Here is a 22,912-nt window from a genome sequence, read left to right as displayed (position 1 = left end):
TGAGCCGTGCTGTGACAATAGCATGTCGAAAATTTAAATGAAAAAAGTCATAGTATAGCATGTCGAAAATTTTAATGAAACAAAGTCATAGTATAGCATGTGGACAATCTTTATGAAGACATGTCGAAAAATGTATTATGTTTTTTTGGTGGTAAAAAAGTAATAGTATAGCATGTCAAATGCTTTTCTTAGCAGCAGGCTCGCTGGTCTCCCTGTTTTTGTTGCAGTCTCTGAGCCGTGCTGTGACAATAGCATGTCGAAAATTTAAATGAAAAAACGTCATAGCATAGCATGTATTATGTTTTTTTGGTGGTAAAAAAAGTAATAGTATAGCATGTCGATAAAAGTCAAAAACAGTCATAGTATATAGCATGTCAAAAAAAGTCAAAAACGGTCATAGTATAGCATGTCGATAAAAGTCAAAAACGGTCATAGTATAGCATGTCGAAAAAAGTCAAAAACGGTCATAGTATAGCATGTCGATAAAAGTCAAAAACGGTCATAGTATAGCATGTCCAAAAAAGTCAAAAACAGTCATAGTATAGCATGTCGATAAAAGTCAAAAACGGTCATAGTATAGCATGTCGATAAAAGTCAAAAACAGTCATAGTATAGCATGTCGAAAAAAGTCAAAAACGGTCATAGTATAGCATGTCGATAAAAGTCAAAAACGGTCATAGTATAGCATGTCGATAAAAGTCAAAAACAGTCATAGTATAGCATGTCGAAAAAAGTCAAAAACGGTCATAGTATAGCATGTCGATAAAAGTCAAAAACAGTCATAGTATAGCATGTCGAAAAAAGTCAAAAACGGTCATAGTATAGCATGTCCAAAAAAGTCCAAAACAGTCATAGTATAGCATGTCCAAAAAAGTCAAAAACAGTCATAGTATAGCATGTCGATAAAAGTCAACAGTATACACTCATAGTATAGTATGTCAAAAAAACATGGGGGAAGAACAAAAATGATCTGACAACCAGAATAGGGAAAGCAGGGGAGTATGTATGTGTGGGGTGATGAGTAGATTGCAGGCAGGTGAGTTGAATGAGTGCAGTGTGGGGTTGGCAGAGGAACGAGCCAGGGGCAGGCGATTGAGCACAGGTGAAGTGAATGAAAGCAATCAGGAGACACTCAGACACAGAGACACAGGAGGGAGCCGGGAGGAGACCAGGGGCGGAGCCACAGGAACACAGGGGGCAAAGCCTAAACCGTGACACTACTACTACTACTGCAGAGGACATTTTCAGCTCAGGTTCAAACTACACCATCTTTTCATTAAATACATTTGAGAAGTTGAAAATTTTCCTTGATTTGGGTCGCGGCTTGTCATTAAGGGGTGATGGTGGGTCCCGCAGCTAAACCAGTTGAGAACCACTGCTATAGAGGGTCGTAACAAAAGTCACATTATAATGTGCCATGAAAATATCGAAAAAATAAAATAATAAAGTATATGTCAACGCCCGGGAATTGGGAGACCAGACAAGTTTAAATGTCATCAATAAGCATATTTATTCACAAAACAGCAGAGAACAGAACAAACCTGAAAGTCAAGAATCATGTACGGAATTATGAAAAGGTCTGCAGCAAACAAAAGAAAAATGCGAGTAGCGCCGGCAAGGAAAGCCCGTGGAAGGGTGGTGAGCTCTCATATCAGAACCACATAGAGCCCAGGTAGGCTCATCAAGTCGACGATCCGGATCCTGCAAGACAAAGAAGAGTCAGCGAAACAAAGACTCACAGACACCTAGTGGAGTGGAGGAGTTATCATATAGTCATAAAATAACGTAAGAATTTTATGGCCGAATATAAAATGAGTTTTATGACATATTTCTATACAATTACATGTTTTAGGACATTCTACACAATAAAAAAAATACTAAAATGCTTAAGTTTAAGGGTTTTGGTCGACATGCCACACTGTAACTCAGCCGTTAACAGTGTTTCATTTCAGGAAGTGTATCCCCTAAGCTCCCTATTAAATGCAAATGTGATGTTGTCAAATGTCGAGGTCTGTTTGTGTTCCTCCCTCCCTCCCTGCGGATAGAGAGGTGTGCATTTCGGGGACGCACAGTGACCTAGAAACACAGAGCCATCCCCTTATTCAAGTGAAGGGGTTGCATTCACGCTCAAACGGTCAGGGTTTTTACCGTCCCTTTCAAGTGTAGTGAAACAAAATGACCTGGAACAAACAGGTCTTTAATAAGAGCCGTACTGGGGCCTGCCCACAAGTGGTTTATCGTGTCACTGTAGTTCCACAGGACTTAACCAGGACAGTGCCAGGCGAAGAGTGCAGCGGTTCACATTTTAGGATTTCATCTTCTCAGAATTTGTAATTTTTCCTTCTCTTGCATTTTAGTAAATTGAATATCTGGGGGTTTTAAACTGTTGCTCGGACAAACAAGACATTTGATGACCACGGGCTCTCGTCAGATGTGGGACTGCCAAGCTCATTGCAGTGTGGTCTTCATCAGGCGAGTCATCTCTCACATACCCAACAGCATCACATCTTCTATTTACAAAGAAATGAACATAAAAGACATCTAGTCAACCAATAAAAATCCCTGCTTTATAACGGCTAAAACCCACCAACTGATGGCTCCTCTATTGTGAAACCAGTCTGGGCTCCAAAGAACCTTGTTAAAAGATCCTAAAAGATAGTTTTACACAGTGATGAGAAATAAATGATAGAGCAAACAAGCGACAACAGCTCCTGGTCCCATAGTAACCTGTGTGTCTGTGTATTCAAGAGGGGCACTCCGAGGTCAAATCTTTGTCTTTTTTCCATCACAGCAGAGCCAAACACGATGGCAAATCTATGGCAACTGGGCTTATTGTGCCGCAAATCTGTATACACGCGCCGAAATCTAGGGGCCTATAACCTTTCCACTGCTCTCTGACATTTCACAATATGATTTACGACTCCACAGTGACAGATGCACCTCGCTCACTTGACGTCTCACCTCTCTCAGAGGTCGGGATCAGTCTCATCTCCCCACCCACACGTCTTGCCTCATCTAGCCCAGCCCTACTCCTAATGTCCGCATCGACGTACACACAAATGGGACTGTGTGCCGAGGTAGCTGACTGATGAGGGGACAATTATCAGTGACGTCAGTGCAGTGGAGAAGCATGTTATCATCCAAAATCTATCAAACTGTAACTGCCTCTAATGAATGGAGCATCATTAGTGGGACGCACTAGAATGGTTTGTCAAATAGATGATGTAAGCGCGATGGGAAGAGCAAGAGACTCACTCAGGGTCATGATTTAAGTTGTACTCCTCCGGTACAGAGCAGGCACTGCCGCATACAATTCTCTGTGTTCTTCGAGGTAACTTGTAACCTGCTCAGCCTCACTTATCTGTCTCTAAGATGTACACTCCCTTAACGTCACACACACACACACACACACACACACACACACACACACACACAGCAAATGTACAGATGTAAACATGGAGGGAGGAAGCTGAGTGAATTCAGATGATAGTGGACAAAGGCTTCCATTCATGGGACAGAAACTGACTGGACTCATCAGGAAGAAACAAACTAACTATTATTAATCTTTCGTTAAATATTTGTTTTAGGTTAAATATTTTTGAGGTCATGGTACACTGTACCACCATGTACAACATATTAGTTAAAGAGTCTTTTTGTCCTACATTGTACTATTGTGTTTAATGGCCCACACACCTCTGTGTGTGTGTATGTAACATACAGATACGGCGTTGGGAGGTGACTTCATCCGCGTTCCTTTACAACAGGTGGGGCGAGAGATGAAAAGGTGAACATTTGTCAACAAAAGGTTTTGAAACTATAGCAACCCAGGTCAGCGGTTACCGTGGCGACAGCCACAGTTTGCATTCCCCACGTAGGCGAGATTGAGCGAGGATTCACCCTGCCGTCTGCTCGACGCCCAACTCAAGACACTAAACACAACCTCTCTCTCTGCGTCCGTCACTACCTCTTCGGGTTCGTCAAATAAACTCGTCGTGTGACTTCAGCCTCTGACAGGGCAGCTGGTGACAGAGTTTGAAGGCCGTAAACACACACACTGTTCACCATCTCAAGACAACTTGAGACAGCTACCATGGGCGTAATCTCCTTTCCTCTCTACGCGGAGCAGGGTGCGTTACTGTAGGAAGGCTGATTGTCTTTGACAGGTGCACAGCGAGGGCAGGAGGTCCAGGGTTGGGGGCCTGTCAGATGTAAAACACACAGGCTTTGATGTGCACTTCCAACGTGCTGGAGCCACAGCACACTGATGCAGCTTTCAAGACTTGCATCAGTGGACAGATCAAATCAGCACTGAAAATGTAATCTGTGTGTGTGTGTGTGTGTGTGTGTTGGAATTAGTGACATTTTAGGGGACTTTTCAAAATACATTTTTACTTTTACTTCTGAGGTCAGTCTGGGTTCAACCCCCTCAAACTTCACTATACACCGATTCAGACACATGCTCCTCCAGTGATGCTGCTGCTGATGATTATGGTGAAAGATGAAGGCCATTACTGCCGCTTGACCTACCCGCTTATGGCGAGAAGAAGAATCAAAGGACCCAAACAGACCCCCCTCCGCAAGCTGTTTTTTCAAGAAGAAAAAGCATCCAGATTATTACAGATATCGGCTCCTTCTATAGCAGTCAGCATAGGGAGGGCCTCATCCCCAGCTAGTGCTCCCTGCAGAGGCCTCGTTTGTTTCCCATGAGATGAAGGAGGAACTGCTCAAATAAAAGCTGACCTTGCAGAGTTCACAACATCCTCAGACATTCAGGCTCCTTGAGCAAACAAAACATGACAAATTCTTGCAAAATGTCTTGCAATGTTTTCCTAAAATGAATACGCATGAAGGAAAGCTTCCTTTTGGACATTGGGTTTTGCAGTGATCTGAAAAATATCTTTTTGCACCGCATGAATAAGAGCAGGCCTAAAAATAGGGCAAAGCAACATGATGTTATCAGCTTTTGTGAATTGTAATCTTCACATTAGAGGGTAATCAATAATACTAATGAGATAAGATTGTCATAGACATGCCTCTCTACAATGTCAGTATGAAATGAATCTGTAAAGAGTTAGCTATGCCTATGAAGCTAATTAACATGTATATATTTCATTTTTTCAATCCATTTAAAACATATAAATAAAATAATATAATAATAAAAAATAAAATAAAAACAGAAGTGTAAAGACTTCAGGTTGTAGTTTTACGGCGGGTTATGTGCTGGACTATTTCTTGGCACCTGGGATCTTGCCAAGCAATAACATGTTGCTTCTACACTTCTTAAAAAGTGGTGCTGGAAGGCAGATAAGTAGTTTTTTTTTCTTTCAGCTGCTTCCCACTGTCTTTATGCTAAGCTAAGCTAACGGGCTACTGGCTGTATATTCCTATTTCGTGTACAGATAGTTCAGGTATTGAACTCACGAGAAAGCGAAATAAGCCTGAATTTCCCAAAATATCAACAGCTAAATAAAAGAAATCTGATAACTCAATTACCTGATCACATGAAGGTACAGTGCACAACAAAGAAGTGTCTGGATATTTAGAAGATTACAGTAGCCTGAAAGAGAATGAGAGAAAGAGAGAGAGGTGAGAACCAAAGGGTGGCTTTACAATGCTCAGCGGGCCCCTTGGCACAATTGTCTGGAGACCTGCCAACTGCTCACATTCCTGCCTTTCTTTTGGGACTCAGAGGTCTGGGGTGGCAGAGTGGCTGGGCGAGACTGGCATCAGGGTCACACTAAATCTGCAGGGAGAGGGTAAGAAAGAAAATGGGTAAACAACAATAAGACAGGTGAGAAGAGCGAGAGAGAGAGAGAGAACAGAAGTAGGAGGCAAAACCACTCACCCCTCCCTTGCCCTCACTGTCTCCTCCCGTGTGCGATCAACTGGAGGGAGGTGCTCAGCTGGGAACAAGGAGAGAGTCACCAGCTCTGAAGGGAGAGGACGCACACACACAATACGAGAGACACGGGAGTCTGATCAGCGCTGGAACGGGTCGTCCTGTGCTGTAGGTTACTCTGCAGACCCGTCCCTGGAGGGAAACAAGAGGGGCTGGACGCAGGAGACGGACGCAGGAATTCCAGGTCACAAGGGCTCCTGTCTTGGCTGGGTTGGGCTGGTTATTCCCACCTCTCCCTCTCACGGTCATGAGTGTGACAGATGTGGAGTAGGACCAGGGAGGGACTAATCACTTACAAACTCAGAGGCTAGTGTTTAACTTCAAGGGTCTGACCTGACCCCCTTCAGGATGGGATCCTCTGTGGAGTTTGCTTGTTTGCTGTTGGTGGTCTCCACTCTGGGAAAGAACCACTTGGTGTCCGGGGGTTGTTCGGGGAAATGCTGCCGAGGCAGAGACTTGAGCTGTCTGACCACCGACTGGAGGATGGACCGTGTGTACGGGACGTGCTACTGCGACGAGGGCTGTGCGAGGACCAACGACTGCTGCTTCGACTACTTCACAGAATGCCCAGGTGAGGGAGGACAGGAAGGGATCGCTCTCAGTGCGAATGAGTCACAAGTGGAGTTTTCTGTGCACACACACACATAACTATGCGAAACCAGTGAGAGATAACCTGTCGCATGAGATAACCCTCGCTAAAGACAGATTAGCAGACAGAAGATAAACATAGCTGGAGAAGATTGTTTTTTAGTACCTGGGCTGCTTATCTGATGACACAGAGCTGTGCATGTGAAGTTGTGTGCTCTGTGTCTAACCTCATTTCAGCGGACTGGCCCACATAATGGAATTAGTAAAAATATTTGAAGAATGTGATTCTGTCAATCAGTCGTAGCAATTACAGTTCCAGGCAAACAAGCCGAGCGTACCTAATATGCGTTATAGGCCAATAAGAGACTAAATCTGCACGCTTAATGCAGCAAAGCTTAATCATCGAGAAAACAGGGAGCGACTGAAAAGAAAGAAAATAAATCACAGGATTTGGTGATTGAATGGGTTGCTCACTTGGCATGATCTCAAACCACTCGGAGTAGAGCAGGAAACACTAATTCCACAAGTCACAATCAATGCTTCATTGATCTAAAGTGATTTCCTGGATATTTAGCTCCATTACGCGGCTTCACAGGGAGATTGTAATTATGCAGTCGGCAAGAACGCTGCAAGCTTTTACTGTTGCTGTGACTCACCTCTGCACACACTAAACTAAACCAATCAGTGTTGGTGCTGGGGTCCAATTTCTATGAGTTTCCCTGCAGTTCTGATTGTTTGCTACCACAAAAGGATATCCTGTAATATTCCTTCTCCCACAACATGGGCGCCAACATCCAGCTCAGGACTGCACTGTGAGCGACTGGAGCTTTTGGAGCGGCTGTGCCAAGTCCTGCCAGGCTTCAGTGCGGGTCCGTGTTCGTCACGTAGAGCAGCAGCCCAGTAACAGTGGAGAGCCCTGTCCTAGTCTGGAGCAACGAAGCGGCTGCAGGGAGTACAGAGACCAGAAGGGTGGCCACTGTGGACTAAACTCAGGTACACAAATACACGATCCTCACCTTGCTTTACTGTACCTGCAAACTGTTTTTCTTTGAATTGTTTTTTTCTTTTTCTTATCAGGTCCTGCATTCATCACCAGCATGGAGTTTGGCAAGGGAAGGCCGAAGCACGACAACTACGGAAACCCCCTGGACCCCGGGTAGGTTTCACATCCTGCTCCTATAAAGCCCCACGTACTTGGAAATCTTTAAAATTCAAAAGTTCATGAATGCTAACAGGGGTTAAACTTCATTTGAGCATTATGCTGTTGTAACCTAAACCCTTTAAAAACAACAACCAGATAACAGCTCAACTATGTCCCCATGTACCAGTAGGTGTTTGCTCACCTGCACGTCTGTCTACAAGCCATTAAATATAGCAAACGTTGAGAGGCTGCCGGCAACCCTTTTGAAATGGGAGACTATTCTTTAATAAAGACCGTCACATGAAAAGCACACGCACAAAAGGCCTCGATGACAGTACGTGAGGTATTGTGTGCAGTGTACTGGGTCCCCATTGGTCGAATGATCATTCCATACTCATACATTGACTGGTGTGGAAAATGATCCCTGTGAATGTACTTTAGTCCTCCAGCTCGATTCACTGGTCTTAACATCCCAGGAACGACTGTGTGACCCTCGTGACCCTGCCGCCTACTCCCCTCAGGTTCTGTGTGGAATTCACGCTGGAGTCCCGGACACCCCACTGTACAGTGGAGAACCGGCCACACACACACTGGACGCGCTACATAACAGAAGGATTTAAAGTGTGTGTGGCATGTGAACCTCCTGCCATGCGCAACAATAGTGGCAGCTGCCAAGGAGACGGTCTGGAATCAGACAAGTATGAACAAATATATATATATATATATATATATATATATGTGTGTGTTCTTTCAGGTTCATACAAACCTGGTTTACTAAAGATTTGATACAAGAGCACGTTACATTTCATGTTTTGTTGCCATTATAGATGTGAATGTGTGAAATGACGCACATGGCGGTGATAAAAACATTAGTGGCTGTGACTGTGTTGCAGAGAAGCTTTGCTCCACTGGCAGGCGGTGGGGAACCATCAGTGCAGCGGGACCTGGAAGAAGATCCAGCAAACCCAGCAGTGCAACTGTCCGCCACAACACAGCTTCGTCTTCATCTGATCTAAACGAAGCGCCGCGCAACACTCTCTGATCTGGAGTCCACGATGACACCTCACAGCCGAGCGCCGCTCACCAGCGAGACTGAAACACTGTGTTCAGGTCAGATGCTTCAAAAAAGGCTTTCAGCTCGAAGAAGAGACTCAAGACTTGTGCGATGCAATTTTGTCTCTAATAAATAATATGCTACTGATATGAAAAAAAAAGTATGTTTAGCTCTGCAATCACCATGCACGTTCCCATTGCAGCACACTATGTAAAGACACGGTTGTAACTTGTACAGTATTTCACATTTTATTACAAATTAAGCATTTATCAAAAGAAGATTTTACATCATTTTAATTGTAACAAGCCACTGTTGTATTCGTTTGTTACAGTGTTATAGCAAAAATGTTTAACTTAAAATAACAATATTTTACATTTGTGAACTGATCCCCCCCCCAAGAAAATAAAACCAAACAAACATGAACTGTTCCAGATGATGAGGCAACACTGACAGCTGAGTTCAGTGAGTTGAGTGCCCTCTAGTGGTATGAAATAGCTTTGACTCCAACAACATAAAGGATCTATTTCAAGAGTTTAGCCAATGTGTTTAAAGGGGTTGAATGAGTGCGGTAGCTAATCCCATGTATCAATAAATTAGAGGTGACTACTTACAGATTTTGTTAACTATCTGTTAAATCTATCTCGTCATAGAAGGCCATGGCTGTAGCTCAATTAACCATTATGTGTTGAGTGCCCTCTGGTGGTATATTGTCTTGGTGCAAACAGAGCAGCAGCAACACACTGATAACACCTTCAGCCATTAAGCTCTGGGCTGATAAAAGGTTAGGTCAAGCCTTATTTACAGGTACATTGCTACAAAGTAAAAGTTAGAGAGTGACTCCCCCTCTTTAGCCTACTTTGTTTGTCTTTATTAGAACTCTCCAGCGGTCTTTGAGCATGGTGCCAGTGCGGCCGTCAAAGTCAAAATCCAATAATATGCGAGACCAATTCCCCTGGCCGTGACGTCGAACGCCAATCTTGAGGTACCTGTCCAGCTCGTATGTCCATTTCTAAACAAAGTAAAACATAAGGGATGCAATTTTCAGAAATCCGAGCCAAAGTTAGCATTTGAGCTTCATATATTCACTTGATTTTGGATTAATATACTGGTCATGAATGAGCGGTGCGCTTCAATTTACCTGAGGTGGTTTTCTTGTTTTTTCGATCTTCGAGGTGTCCGTTGACTTCGCGGATGTCAACTCAGATAACTCTGATGGTGGGAGGTTTAACTTTATCATTAGTTCTTTATTTTATAGAAAAGTATTGATACATCAGATCAAATCAAAATACAATGTTTTTAAAAGAAAAAACAGAAAAGATAAAAACCTACCGCTGCGGGAGATTCTTCTGAGAGAGACAAACGACTTCTTGCATGAATCAGTTTGCCATATGTCCGAAATCTTTGTTGACAGCAGTTTCCGTTTTGTTCTGTGGAAGTGTCATACAGTGAGACATAACTATTAGTAACCCCACAGCTGGCCGAATGTCTGCTTTTACCCAAACACCAATTTCTACTAACCTCAAACAAACAGCCTTCTTCTTCCTTTCCCTGTTAAGACATTAATGTACAGGATATTGTTCAATACAGAACAGAAATGGACCATGTGCACATTTCAATAAATAAACCTGAGGGCGTTAAAGTATTTCCTACTTTCTGTTCTCTGTTGATTTGTTGGCTTCTTCTGACAGAGAGCTGTCCTGTGTCACCACGTCCTCCAAACCCTCAGTGTTTTCTGACGACTGCGCCATCTTTGTGGCTTCCTGATAGAAGAAGAGACAGACAAAAACACACACTAACATATTAGTTACTAAATATTATTTGATCTTCAAGATCAAGCTAACACGGGGTGAGTGATTGATATACAAATGGTCATTTAGTGGGTGAAGTATTCCTTTAAGTACTGCTATAATGTGAAAGCAAAGCTAACGAGGCCTGTCATTATAATAGCCTTCTACGTTTAACCTTGGTCAGCGGCTTCTATGTAAATCATTTCTGAAACTTTCTTGCATAGAGCGAGTCTGTTCGACCCCGAGGAGGTCTCTGATGCATGTGGCGGTTTGTCCTTCCAACTCATTTTGATGACAAATTGTCAATTAACTATGACTGATAATGTTGGCTCTAGCTAAATATTGGTCACCTGATGTATTGGCCAATTAAATGACGTGTATCCGAAGATATTCTCCATCTCACAAACAGCACTTGTCAATCATCTCTCCCACATTTTCAGTTTCCAAATAGTCTACTGGTGTACGATATGTTGAAACACATTCAATTAAGGTAATACAAAAATACAGGAAATGTATTGTGTCGTGTTTGACCGAGAGACATTTTGACACAGGTTGGGCCCTACAACACACTGGCTCAGGCGCTGTACCTTGAGGAGGTAGTCAGAGGGATTCTTCTCCAAGTAGGCGTCCAAGTAAGATTTGATTGTCTCCAGCAGGCGGCTGAAGCTGAAGCTCATGAGGAACGGGTGGTAGGTTTCCCTCTGTGTCACTATTGTCGACAGCTTCACTATCATGTTCTGTTGAGAAATATTAGTTGTTGAGCATTGAAGTCAATCATTCTAGGCCAGCAAATATTCCAGTATTGACCCGGTGCTTTTGAAAAGAAAAGAGAGACAGTAATGGACATACAGACCTGTGGGAATTCATGGTTATTCTCAAACCACTTGAGGGCAGAGGAGGCGGAAGATCTTTTGCCTTTCTCCAAGCACACAGCCACAGACTGGGAAGATGGGCAAATGCATCAGAATCTTAATCAAAAGCATCCCTGTGTGACATCAGGACTTTAACAGCAGACTGTAGCGTTCTCCAGAATTAATTTGATTCTTTCAGTCACATTTAAAGCCATGTCTGGACATTCTTTGATCTTGTGTTAATACACCCCAAAAATAATTGATAAGATTACCTGGACAAGCAAAAGATGGGTGATGTTTTTGAACAAACTTTCGTCTTCCACAGTGTCCTCTAGGTCTGACCATATTTTGGAAGCAGACATCAGAGGCATCACATGGTCTTCCTCTTCAAACAGGACATCTGGGGGAAACCAGTGTATCATATGGTTAAAACAGGCCGCAGAGGGCTTGTGAGTGTGTGGACATTAGTACTTATGTGTGTATGCAGAGTAAAGAAGCACAGGATACATTTTAAAACCAGCAATTTAAGATTGAAGTTACTTTTCTGATATTACAGTTGTTACAGCAAACCATGTCATGAAATCCATGACTCCATTATCTATGTGTTTTACATGAGCTTTAATGTCAGCTGGGATGAACTGTAAACAGACACCCAGAATCAGAAATTTGGGGCCATGTCCAAAATGGGATCTTTAAACAATGGCCAGTTAAGTATCCAACACATGAGTAAGAAGGTTTTTCATTAGAAATTCAAAGAGTGGCTGAAAACTTCTGCATATATATATATATTTTTTCCATTATAGCCTAGCTTGGGGATGCTAGCTATGGGGATGCTTGCTGTAGGTTCTGACCTCCATGCAGTACTAACTTCAACAAGTAAACGCAGATGCAGACAGATGTTTCAGAGTGAGGCCTGAGCCAGCTGCTCACTTCGACAACTTACCCAATTGATTTCCATGCATGACTCTTGCAAGGAAGGCACAAATAATCGTTTTCTCACGATGGCCATTTCCTTTCAGTGATGGACAAATGGCTAAAATCAAAAAGTAAACAACAATTTACAAAACTGTGTTAGCCACTAGGTTTTCAAAATCAACAAAGACATTAAGATAGTGTATTATTAACATTAATGTAACGAAATTACCATTTCATTCTTCAATACTAATTACTAAAAGAATTCCAATGCATGTATCAGGGGTAAATCGTATGTTACTTTCATCATTATGTTTTTTAAAATAATTAAATAAATGTTTGTTGTTATATGGAACTCACAATTCACTGTTATAGGTTGTTGACGCTAAAGCAGGACCCAGCGTTTTAGCAAGGAAGCTAACTCCTCATAATGTCTTTATATTGACGCATTAACTTGGCTAATCTTACCGTTTTTATACAATGTTACTTCTACATTGGTTCAGCAGCCATTATACATGCTTAGGGGCTGTGAATATAGTACAAATGTACCGTTAACGTTACCGGTTAATAACTTAACATCAGCTTGTTTGTTGTCCATTTGAGTGCACGAGTTATTGACGTTAATTCGAATAAACTAATTTTAAACACTTTTATCGCTAAAGGTAAAAGTTACCCCTGATATCTGTACATTCGGCAGAGATGCTGCCTGTACGCTTTAAATAAGCAAAGGTAATGTTAGCTAACTAACTGTTAATGCTTTGCTAGCTTTGAAAACTTACCCTGGAAAGTCGAAAGCGTTTCATTGAATTCATCAAATTTGTCTCCCTTGAACCGCCGACACAGACTTACAAACAAAAAGTCGAAAATCCACCGATTAGCAACAGTAGTAACTTGGGAAAAACTGACACTTTCATCTGTATGATTTGCAGCTGTAGCGTTGTCATCCTTAATTTCAGGTTCCATGTTTTGTTTTACATATTTCAATTCATTTCCCCTTTGTTGTGGTTGTTTGATTTCCGCGCGCCATTGCCCATTTAGCGCCTCTTGATATCCTGCAGCGCCCTCTGGCGTTGGGAGGAGTAACTACCACTTTTAAACAAATGAGTATGACATTGACCAAAATATAATTCCTCTGTGAACCTTTCTCTTTTTTGTGGGGGTTTGGACTATGTCAGAGCAATTATTCTAAACTTTTAAGCGGTGTTACTGTTTTTGGCTGCATTGCAGTGAAATATGTGTATGTAAACACAGTCAGGGGATACATTATTTTTCAGGCAGCCAGTCCATAAAAATAAGATTAACTCTACTATGCCATTTTCCAAAAATGCGACAAAAATTAAACATTTTAGGGCTTTGACAGGACAATATTGCCACATAATGAGACTTGTTCTTGTTCATTTTACTTTAAATGTCCCTAATGGCAATCTTAAAAACTGTAAAAAAGTAAAGGGATTCACTCAGGTAAGAAAAGTCATGACATTTCAGATGGCACCTTGTAGGCATTGTTTTCTATAAAGTGTGCATGTTTACGGTTTACAATACAACTGAGACAAACATCCCCACCGACCTATTTCGACACTTGGAACGTAATAGATACTGTTATTGTAATCCTATGTGACACAATGGATGTAATAGATACAGTCATTCTAGCCCCATGAGATACAATAAATACACCGACAATAGTCCAAAACACATTACTATAATGCATAACATCTGTACTTATTTTGAGAGTGCTCAGGTTCCTTCAGTTTTTTCTTTTCATATTAAAGACCTTACATGCCATTTTCATTTTGAGTTTTGGGAGGGATGTTTGGCAGCAGTACACAAGAGCAATGTGGAGATCAATTAATTGCATCTAATGGAATGGAATACATTTCTGTGATCAATTATTGCTCAGCCAGTCTCGCCAGATTGCTGAGTTGTCTGCACTTTTGGATGTAAAAAAACATGCATACCTTCTTGCTGCAAACACCAAACAGTCTTAATTAATTCTATGTATTTATAAACGGATATATTTTTATCATATTATGCAATGATCCTTATTAAGCAAAACATGCATGTGGAAAATGCTATTTAGACAACAACTCATTTGTAAAGTAGACACACCAGACACACAAACACATGAGTTATATACACATTTATTTGTTATTCTGCATATGCTAATAGACGTAATGGGGAACAATGCTCTACAGAAATGTTGACATACATGTACCATAACGAAGTGTTCAGTGGTCACATAATTGTTCGGACTACTACATGCATAGGCCTACAATGATGTTGCTTCATACAGAAACAATCTGTAGCTCAGAATGTGTCTAATGATAATGCTCTCTAAAAGTTGAACAGAAAATAAATAAATAAATCAAAAACTGTAAGAGGCAGAATACACAGAGACTTAAGAAGAAACAATGTAGCTTTATGCATTTCAGGGGAGCACGGTTTGGTAAGCACGCATGAGTGACACAGACAATACCCATTCTCCCAGAGAAAATAAAGACACAGCCTTTCCACTCGTCACGCTATCACAGATGATAATGCCATTGTGACACAGTATGGCAGAGCACAGTCGCTTCACTGTCAGCTCGCAGAATTCATTTCAGTATCCACACAAACATCATCCCAAGGGAATTTATTTGATCAATCCAAATCCCTTGTTTCTCTACCCTACCTGTCAAAGTGAAGGATTACTCGAGGCTATCACACGGAGACATGATCACTACAAACAAGGGATGGAAGGAAAAATGTTAAAGTGAACGTACAGGTACAGAAAAAAATAGCTTTAACAAGAAGGTTATCGTCAAAAAAAATGAAAACCCCAAACCACAACAACCTATGCTGACCCCGCATTTTACTTTGGAGAGTACCAAATAATCTGTGTTTCCAATGAGGGATCAATCATTTCAAAGATAATTCCACGAGCTCTCGCGTGAATCTCTGGTTACGGAGTATGGGCATACAGTATGTACACGGACAAAAGAAAATATGGACCACAGCTGATCACTGATATGATGGAACCATTTGGGACGACTCCATTTAATCTTGGCCTTCCTTTCACCCATCGATCACTATGCCTGAGGACATGCTATGGACTTAGAGCCCCTGAAGCTGTAGGGATTGGAGCACTCAGCGCTGTCAGCATGGGAAATAATCAGATGTATCATTTCAGTGACAGTAGGGATCTCTTCCCGTCTGTCTATGGTCAGTTAGACATTCTCCTTCTGGCTATTTATCTTAAACTCTTAACAGTCAAACTTCTGTCCCTTTGTTGGGGCTCCTTTCTGCCTCACTGAAGACTGATGGGGGGTGGATACTGAACGGTGGTGCACGGATTACCCAGGAGGAGGAAGAAATATTGCCGCTCCTTACTCCGGGAGCCAAGACATCAATGTGGATTTGACAACATCACCTTTCAAAAAGTACAGAAGTAACTACTTGACAATAGCTGTTAAAGAAAAAAAAACAAAAAAAAAACAGAGAATCTATCCAATAGGAACATTAGAGAGTTATAGAAAACCTGAGAACTCAATAACATTACTTGTGTGTATTACATAAAGACCTGATTTCTCCTATAAAATTAGAATTTTCTGTACAGTGCTATATGAACAAAGCAAAATGACTTGCTACCTTCTCATAAACAGCAGTGTTATGAAAAGGCACGCATCATTTCAACCACCATATGGCAGGAAATTGTGGTCGTGCTCCATTTTGGTTTAGAAAAAATAGAATCATTCTCAACGTTAATTCACAAAAAACATAAAATCCTTTGTGTGGCCATTGGAATTAGATTATCTTAATATCTTCCTCAGACATTTATTAGATTATGTAAATCTAACAGCAATATAAAAGGCCCAAAGTGGTCAATTTGGATCCCTGTTCCCACAGATAATCAAATTTGAGGTCCATTGATATCTGGCATTAAGATGCGAGACAGCATATGCCAGCCATATAATACGAAAAAGGAAAAGTCAAATTCTCATTTGCAGTGTTTGTTGAGATTCTGGTAGTTGTAATACTGTTTTGCCTCATATTAAAGATACAACATTTGAAAAATACAAGTAATTTCTGCCTGTACACTTACAAATCCCATAGACAGAAAATAAAGTGCCACAATTCTTGGCCTGCATAGATTGCAGTATGCGGTATTGCACATTCCACACCTCTCTGTGAGAACACAAAAACATGATAATAATGCGGGAAAAAGAAAAGAAAACAATAAAACAAACAACAAAGAACTCACCGACGTACTTACTGCCGGTACCAGTCTGGTTTGTGTGGCTTTCACAAACACACTGCTAGTACACTCATCCAAGTGTCATGCTGCAACAATAAACAAATATTCCAACAATAAAATTGGAATCAAAGGCAACATACAACAGATATTTTCAGTCAGTGTAAAACAAAAGCGAGAAAGAAGAAAAGAGAAAAAAAAGAACTCCTTTGGGTTTAAGTTTGACTGAAAATAGTTTTGTTCACATTAAAACACAATAAATTACAGTCCAAGACACTACGGATATACAAAAAAAAAAGATGCCATTAACTTGTCAGCAGAATGGGATAAACTTGCAGTAGTATTAACAAAAATTCCAATAACAACATCAGGGCGCTGGGGATAGGAAAATGAACACGATGCAGGTAAACAAACCATAAGGAAAACAAAACAAAACCCATAACTACTGTCATAATACATGTTATTACTGTATGTGTTACTATGCAGCTGAGAGAGTTGAAAGCTTGTCAGTGTGCTTGATTTGGTCCGTTGATATCAGAAGGAATATTGTCATTTTTTTGTGGTAGTCTATCTCTTTTGAATTGCCAATATAGACAATTATAGTGTAAAGCATATATATGTGTATTTAATGACCAGATCTACTGTGCTGAATAAATAAATAGTCTTAACTCTGTTTTATGGAATCTCACTTACCTACCATAGATTTTTTTTACAACCGATCTAGACCTACGTATTTCATAATTTATTCTTAAACTTACTTTTAGATGTATATATCTGATGTCGGAGAGTAAATGCGATTTATTGTTGTGATTGGGATGGAATCAAAAGGCTTGAACAAGGAATAAAACATCTTAAACCTTGTCGTAACTTCTGACACCACATAATAAATATTTTCAGTAGCAGTAGTATCTGCTAGTTCCTGCCCTCACTAGTTACATACGTATTATGTGTTTTTCGAAGACTGAATATCGGACGCTTAACTGAAAGTTCAACAGTCGTTATGAAAACCAAAAGTAATAATGTCAACGTTACAGTTTCATACACCATTTTTCACACGAAAAAAAACATTACAGGGTCATCATCGGAACACTTTGCATTTCCACAAAAGGTAATGATATGTTTTTTTATAGGTCGCTACGATGCAACACCCAGTTTGAGGGCTCTCAAACTCAACCCCCGCCACCCACCACCCCCCACCCCTCCCTTTCACATTACAAATATTTGTACCTTCAGTGACAGTTTTCCGATGCTATCCTGTGCATTGTCATTGCTTTAGATGTCCTAGTATTTACAGTGGAGCGCTTTCAGCAAACTAAGCACCATAAATTATCTGTCTTTTTTTTAAATGCATGCTTTATACAGATAAGTCCCTCTGTGCATTTCCTTCTTTTGCTAGAAAAAGGAGACTGTCATTATGTACATTGGGAGGACCAAAATGTCAACATAAGTTGCTGAATTCCAGCTGTTTTTCAAGAGCCTCCTCTTTGAGCCCACTGTTTTCCCCAGAGTCATTCTCAAATCTGCACGGAGCACTGCAGTTTCTTTTTCAGCAAAACACAACAACACAAGTGAAAGGGACTTGTCATGCCATGCAAAAATATCTTTCATTACAACTAAACCCTTGTCTTTTCTTTCCTGCTCTCCCACACGCCAGGCTGAGGTTGCAGTGGGTCTATTGTCCCTCTGAGCTTCTCTTACAGTCACATGCTGGTTTCACAGGTCGGAGAGAGGCTTCCATCCCCGGGTATCAGGTGGATATCGGATGTAAACATGTGGTTCTCTACTTTGTGTCCACTTTGGTTGCTGTCAGCATTGACTTCCCCGCTTGCCCCGACCACACCTTGGGTGCAATTTTGTGCTGCTGTCTTAGGTGACAATGGTGCAACTGCAGCTCCCGCCACTTCCATCAGATGCTTCTCCCTGTGGTTCTCTGTGGCTTGATCTTCATCTCCAGGTGGGGTGTCGACCACCAGCCTCTTAGGGGACAACGGGCAGGTCTCCTCCTCTGTGACTAGGAGCAGCTCCTCTGTACTGGGGATGAGCGGTGACATCTCTCCCTCCGGAGTCTCGTCTTCCAGGATGCTGGAGCTGATGTCTCCAGGAGAGGTAGTGCTGGGCGGTGTTGGCGGGCCTTCAGCAGAGGTCTTGGTGAAGTTTATCTTCAACTCCTTTATTTTAAGAGGGTTATTCCCTCTTGGAGAGCTCTGGATATTCTCCACAGCACTGTTAAAGCTCTCCCCTTCCTCTATGAGGAGCTCCGATCCGTCACTTGGGTCGACGGATTCATAGAGGCCATCTTTGAGTATGATGCCAGGAGAGCTGTGGTCATCAATGGCCCTCAGTAGGCTTAAATCAAGTGGGGGTGGTGCCCTGGGGTGTCTGATCTGACAGGGCCCAGCATCTTCTTCATCTGAGTTGGAGTCTTGTTCTCTAAAGACTGGAAAGGAGGGTTGGACCTCCTTCATCTCCAGCTCTACTTCCTCTTTTAATGTAAATTCAGGGCTTTGAGATTTCTTAGGCGAGACAGGGGCGGTCATAGTTGTGCTCATAGTGCTCATGGAGCTTGTAGTGTTGAGGTTGGTGAAGGACTGTGACTTGGTCATCTGGTTGTACATCTCCTCCAGTTTTTGCACATTAAGGTGCTGTGGGGTCCTGTTTGTCAGCTGGGGACTTCCAGTGGTGTTGATGGTTATACCATGGGGAGAGCTTTGCGGCTCAAGCTTTCTTTTAACTGGAGATTTCAGGTCAGTCTCTGAGGAGGCGTGCCGGGTTGAGCTGCCCCATCGGCTAGGTGACAGGTGGTTGTCCAGGGAGGACTTTTCCTCTCCTTTCTCCACCACCACATCCATCAGTTCCATACTGCGGGCAAAGGCATCTTTTAGGTTCATTGACACAATGCTGCCATTCCTCTTGGCTCTCTCCAAAGCCTCCCTCCTCTTGATGGCCTTCTCCTGCCTCTTCTGCTCCTTGTAGAACTCAGAGAAGTTGTTGACAATAATGGGGATGGGTAGGGCAATTACCAGCACTCCTGCAATGCAGCAGAGCCCACCCACAATTTTTCCAAGTAACGTCTGTGGGTAAATGTCACCATAACCCACTGTAGTCATTGTAATGGTTGCCCACCAGAATGAGGCGGGGATACTGGTGAATTTGGTGGCATCTTCATCTTTCTCAGCAAAGAAGACCAAGCTGGAAAATATCATGATGCCCATGGCAAGAAATAAAATGAGCAGCCCCAGTTCATTGTAGCTCCTTCTCAAAGTAAACCCTAGAGACTGGAGCCCTGTCGAGTGCCTGGCCAACTTCAGGATCCTCAATATTCTCATGATCCTGAATATCTGCACCACACGGCGCACATTTTGGAACTGCAGCACGCTCTTGTTGGACTCAGTTAGGAAGATGGTGACATAGTAGGGCAAGATGGCCAGCAAGTCAATGACATTCAGAGGGCCTTTAAAGAACTTCCACTTGTTGGGAGAGGAGAGGAAGCGAAGGACGTACTCCATGGTGAACCAGGCGATACACACGGCCTCCACGTGGGCCAGCTGGGGGTTATCGCTGGCATGGCCAAACTCGTCTGTGACCTGGAGCTCTGGTAGGGTGTTGAGAGACAGAGCGATGGTGGAAAGGATGATGAACAGGATCGAGATGATGGCTAGAATCTGCAAGAGAGAACAGAAAAGAAAAATAGGATACATATTATTGTAAATAGCCACTAGGCATGAGCTATAAAATGTTGACTTATGATATAGATCTTTTGTTCTCTTTCTCAATCAGCATGTGATGGCTAAGTAGTTAGTTACAGATATGGGATACACTGACTAATCACAGGTGTCTGATTTGAGTTATGGACAGAACAAATTGTATTAATAAAGGCTGAAAGGTGTGGAGTATAATCTAATTGATGTGAATGCATGTCACAGTATTGTTTGTATGGACAAATGGAAGATAGCGTGGCAATTTGTGAAATGACAAAAGAAGGTAGCAAATGACTACCTTCATCTTTGAATGAATGCAGCATTGCATAGTTATTAAATGAGGGGGGAATTTAAATAAGGGGAAATAACTAGGCCACAAATCTATTTTGGAAGAAGAGGAGTGTGTTTGTGTGTGTGGACCCATCTACAATAGATAAAAGGATAAAAGGATTTTGGCTCCACCTGTTGGCAACAGTCTAAAATCCTCTTTATCTGTCTCAGAATCTAATTTATTGTTCTCAGTGATAAAAGGAAAGTAACTGCAAACAAGTTTTTGGAAACTTCTGTTTGTACTGTAATTTATAGTGCTTTGATATTGTTTCCTGTGCCTTCTTCTCAGTAAAAAGCGATGAGAACATCCTGCATTATCCTATGAGGTCAGCGCAGCATGAGGCTGTGTTTCAACTGCAGCTGTTTACATTGACCAGGATCTATTGACATTGATAGATTCAATCTGACGTTAGATGTTCTGACTGGGGTTGGGTGATTTATAAAATGAGTTTGTGTAAGCAATACGTGGGGAATGTTTGACTGTAACATCATGTTATGTAATGAGTATGGGTGACACGTATTACATGGTTCCCTCATCATTCGTCCCTTCTTTTTTATAGCACCTCTCCATGTTTTATCTGTGCCTCTGCCTTACCCCACTGGGAAGATATATCCATACAATGCTGCAGGGATTGGCTGATGTCCTTTTCCCACAGCTTAACTCTGCTCAGCCAGGAGTCTCAACCCACGCAGGTGAAGGGTCTCTGTCCTACACACTGTAGTGCAGCATAACCACAACAATCAACTGAAATCCAGCGCTTGGAGAAATCTGCATTCTTTTGAGTAAAGGCCTCTAAAACACAAGCAATGTAAATCCTATAAAAATCTAATGAACAAAGATTGGAAAGTCTCAGTGAAGATAGGAAAACAAGGCACCCTGAATACTAATCACAAGCTGCATCAAGTTGCAGAACACACTGAATATCTTACATAAATGTACACAGCGCAGTCTGTGTGCAGTGCGTCTTGAGAGACTTTATAATTCAGCAAATCTAACGTACTAGTGAATATCATGCAGGGGTGGAGCTCAAGGATTTTTCAAAAGTCTTCAGCCACTTCTATAGTCTATCAATTAGCCCCTAGCTAACACTGACACGCTGGGCCGTAGCCTTGTGACACTGCCTGAAATAGAGGTAAGAACTTCCTTCTATTAGGGGCGAAAAACAGAGAAAAAAAGGATTTAGACAGATTGCAAAGTATAGAGACAAAGGGGTGTCATGGCTCAGCAGAGGAAGCGTTATCACTTAATGAATGCTGCTGCTGATTAGGTTAAACCTATTAGCGGCTAAGTGAGGCAACCTGGGCCTGGCCGGGCAGCGAGTTGAAAGACTGGCGTCACAGTAAGGACGCACACAGTTTCCATACCCCTGAACCTTTTTGGCAAGCACATTTGAAGCTCACCCCCTGTTGCCAAGCCACTCGATCAGAGGACCTTTGCTTGTGTTCCTGCTGCTGAACACCTTGGCACCATGTCAGCACCAAAGGTAGAAGAGTACATTAGAGCATGAGATAACGATTGAGATCAGTTTATAGGCTTACTGGCGGTAAATTGCGTTGCTTGCGCAGCTGAGTTTTACAGATACAGGTTTAAGAATAAACCTGATTTAAGAAAACACATGCTAAAGGTCACTCATTCTTTAGAGATCAACTATTCTTTAAATAGATTCACATTACCTGGCTCAGAAGAGACATTTAATCTACACTTTGGAGCAAGTGAACCCTCTAAAACTGCACTGTGGGCAGCTGAATGGATGGACTCCAGAACTAAGACGCTCACAGACAGAGAGGTAAAGTGATTCATGTTTTCACTGACCCACACCCGTGCAATCTCACCTTCCTACACACCCATGCATGCCTTGCTCACGGACACCACCAAAAGGCATTTGAACATGAGGATGAGCAATCCTGAGTTGGCCTGCATTAACCTGCTGTAATTGAGTGGGAGTAGTTAAGAAGATACATTGCTTGGTCTTCTTTGCCCCTGATTTGCATGTGCGGTGGCATTCAGTGTAGCATCTAATGCCCGGAGTGCTGTCTTGAAGGAGGGAAATGAGTGCAGCCACGCCAGTTGACCTGGAAGTGACCCAGCAGAGGAAAACTAACAGAGACAAGACAGTAGATATTTCATTGAACCGGACAATTTCAAATCTCTGGGAAAGTTCTTTGAGTAACAGTTCAAAGACTAAGATAACCGGGATTACAACTGGTGAATACAAAATTGCTCAATTTAAAGATAAACGGCTAAATTATATGCCAAATCATGGACCATCTGTCATAATAAGCCATGATTTATACTTTGAAATATCTGTCTATCTTCCCTGTCCCTGTCCCTGTGGAGGTTTTGACCTCAGGATGCAGTCAGGTTGAGGTCAGGCCAGTCATGAGACTGATTGGCTTAGAGAGGTTAATGTCTTCAGATGATTA

The 22,912-nt window shown here is 42.0% G+C and overlaps 3 protein-coding genes across 3 annotated transcripts in view; 1 reads left to right on the top strand and 2 right to left on the bottom strand.

Annotated features, from left to right (window-relative positions):
• The first annotated feature begins 6,247 nt into the window (after window positions 1-6,247).
• sbspon (somatomedin B and thrombospondin type 1 domain containing) lies at window positions 6,248-8,639 on the top strand. Its single transcript, XM_076080822.1, has 5 exons — window positions 6,248-6,470; window positions 7,286-7,480; window positions 7,565-7,643; window positions 8,150-8,326; window positions 8,522-8,639. Exons 1-5 carry the CDS (start codon window positions 6,248-6,250, stop codon window positions 8,637-8,639), a joined length of 792 nt encoding a protein of 263 aa, XP_075936937.1.
• A 319-nt stretch (window positions 8,640-8,958) lies between these two features.
• On the bottom strand, window positions 8,959-17,982 carry terf1 (telomeric repeat binding factor (NIMA-interacting) 1). Its single transcript, XM_076080698.1, has 10 exons — window positions 13,012-17,982; window positions 12,264-12,353; window positions 11,593-11,720; window positions 11,323-11,409; window positions 11,057-11,206; window positions 10,333-10,442; window positions 10,201-10,230; window positions 10,012-10,109; window positions 9,821-9,891; window positions 8,959-9,691 (listed from the first exon to the last, which is right to left on the bottom strand). Exons 1-10 carry the CDS (start codon window positions 13,193-13,195, stop codon window positions 9,530-9,532), a joined length of 1,110 nt encoding a protein of 369 aa, XP_075936813.1. The 5' UTR covers window positions 13,196-17,982; the 3' UTR covers window positions 8,959-9,529.
• Window positions 17,983-18,071: 89 nt separating this feature from the next.
• The window catches only part of kcnb2b (potassium voltage-gated channel subfamily B member 2b), a 70,315-nt gene continuing 65,474 nt past the window's right edge, over window positions 18,072-22,912 (bottom strand). The window contains exon 4 of the mRNA XM_076080697.1: window positions 18,072-20,122. Coding sequence (XP_075936812.1) covers window positions 18,161-20,122 — 1,962 coding nt within the window. The 3' untranslated portion in view covers window positions 18,072-18,160. The remainder of the gene's footprint in view (window positions 20,123-22,912) is intronic.

Source organism: Anarhichas minor, unplaced genomic scaffold (assembly GCF_050575085.1).
Source record: "Anarhichas minor isolate MPS153535 unplaced genomic scaffold, ASM5057508v1 ptg000074l, whole genome shotgun sequence".
Classification (NCBI taxonomy): Eukaryota; Metazoa; Chordata; class Actinopteri; order Perciformes; family Anarhichadidae; genus Anarhichas; species Anarhichas minor.
The sequence above is the reverse complement of the archived record's forward strand: the minus strand, read 5'-3'. Positions and strand labels throughout refer to the sequence as shown.

Bases quoted from the DNA above. Each gene is read 5' to 3' on its own strand.
- terf1 (XM_076080698.1), bottom strand. From the start codon at position 13,195: ATGGAACCTGAAATTAAGGATGACAACGCTACAGCTGCAAATCATACA. The intron at 11,207-11,322 runs GTCTGTATGTCC...ATTTCTCAACAG, and splicing joins ATAACCATGAATTCCCACAG to AACATGATAGTGAAGCTGTC. The intron at 10,443-11,056 runs GTACAGCGCCTG...TTCTTCTATCAG, and splicing joins CCTCTGACTACCTCCTCAAG to GAAGCCACAAAGATGGCGCA.
- sbspon (XM_076080822.1), top strand. From the start codon at position 6,248: ATGGGATCCTCTGTGGAGTTTGCTTGTTTGCTGTTGGTGGTCTCCACT. The intron at 6,471-7,285 runs GTGAGGGAGGAC...GCCAACATCCAG, and splicing joins CTACTTCACAGAATGCCCAG to CTCAGGACTGCACTGTGAGC. The intron at 7,644-8,149 runs GTAGGTTTCACA...TACTCCCCTCAG, and splicing joins GGAAACCCCCTGGACCCCGG to GTTCTGTGTGGAATTCACGC.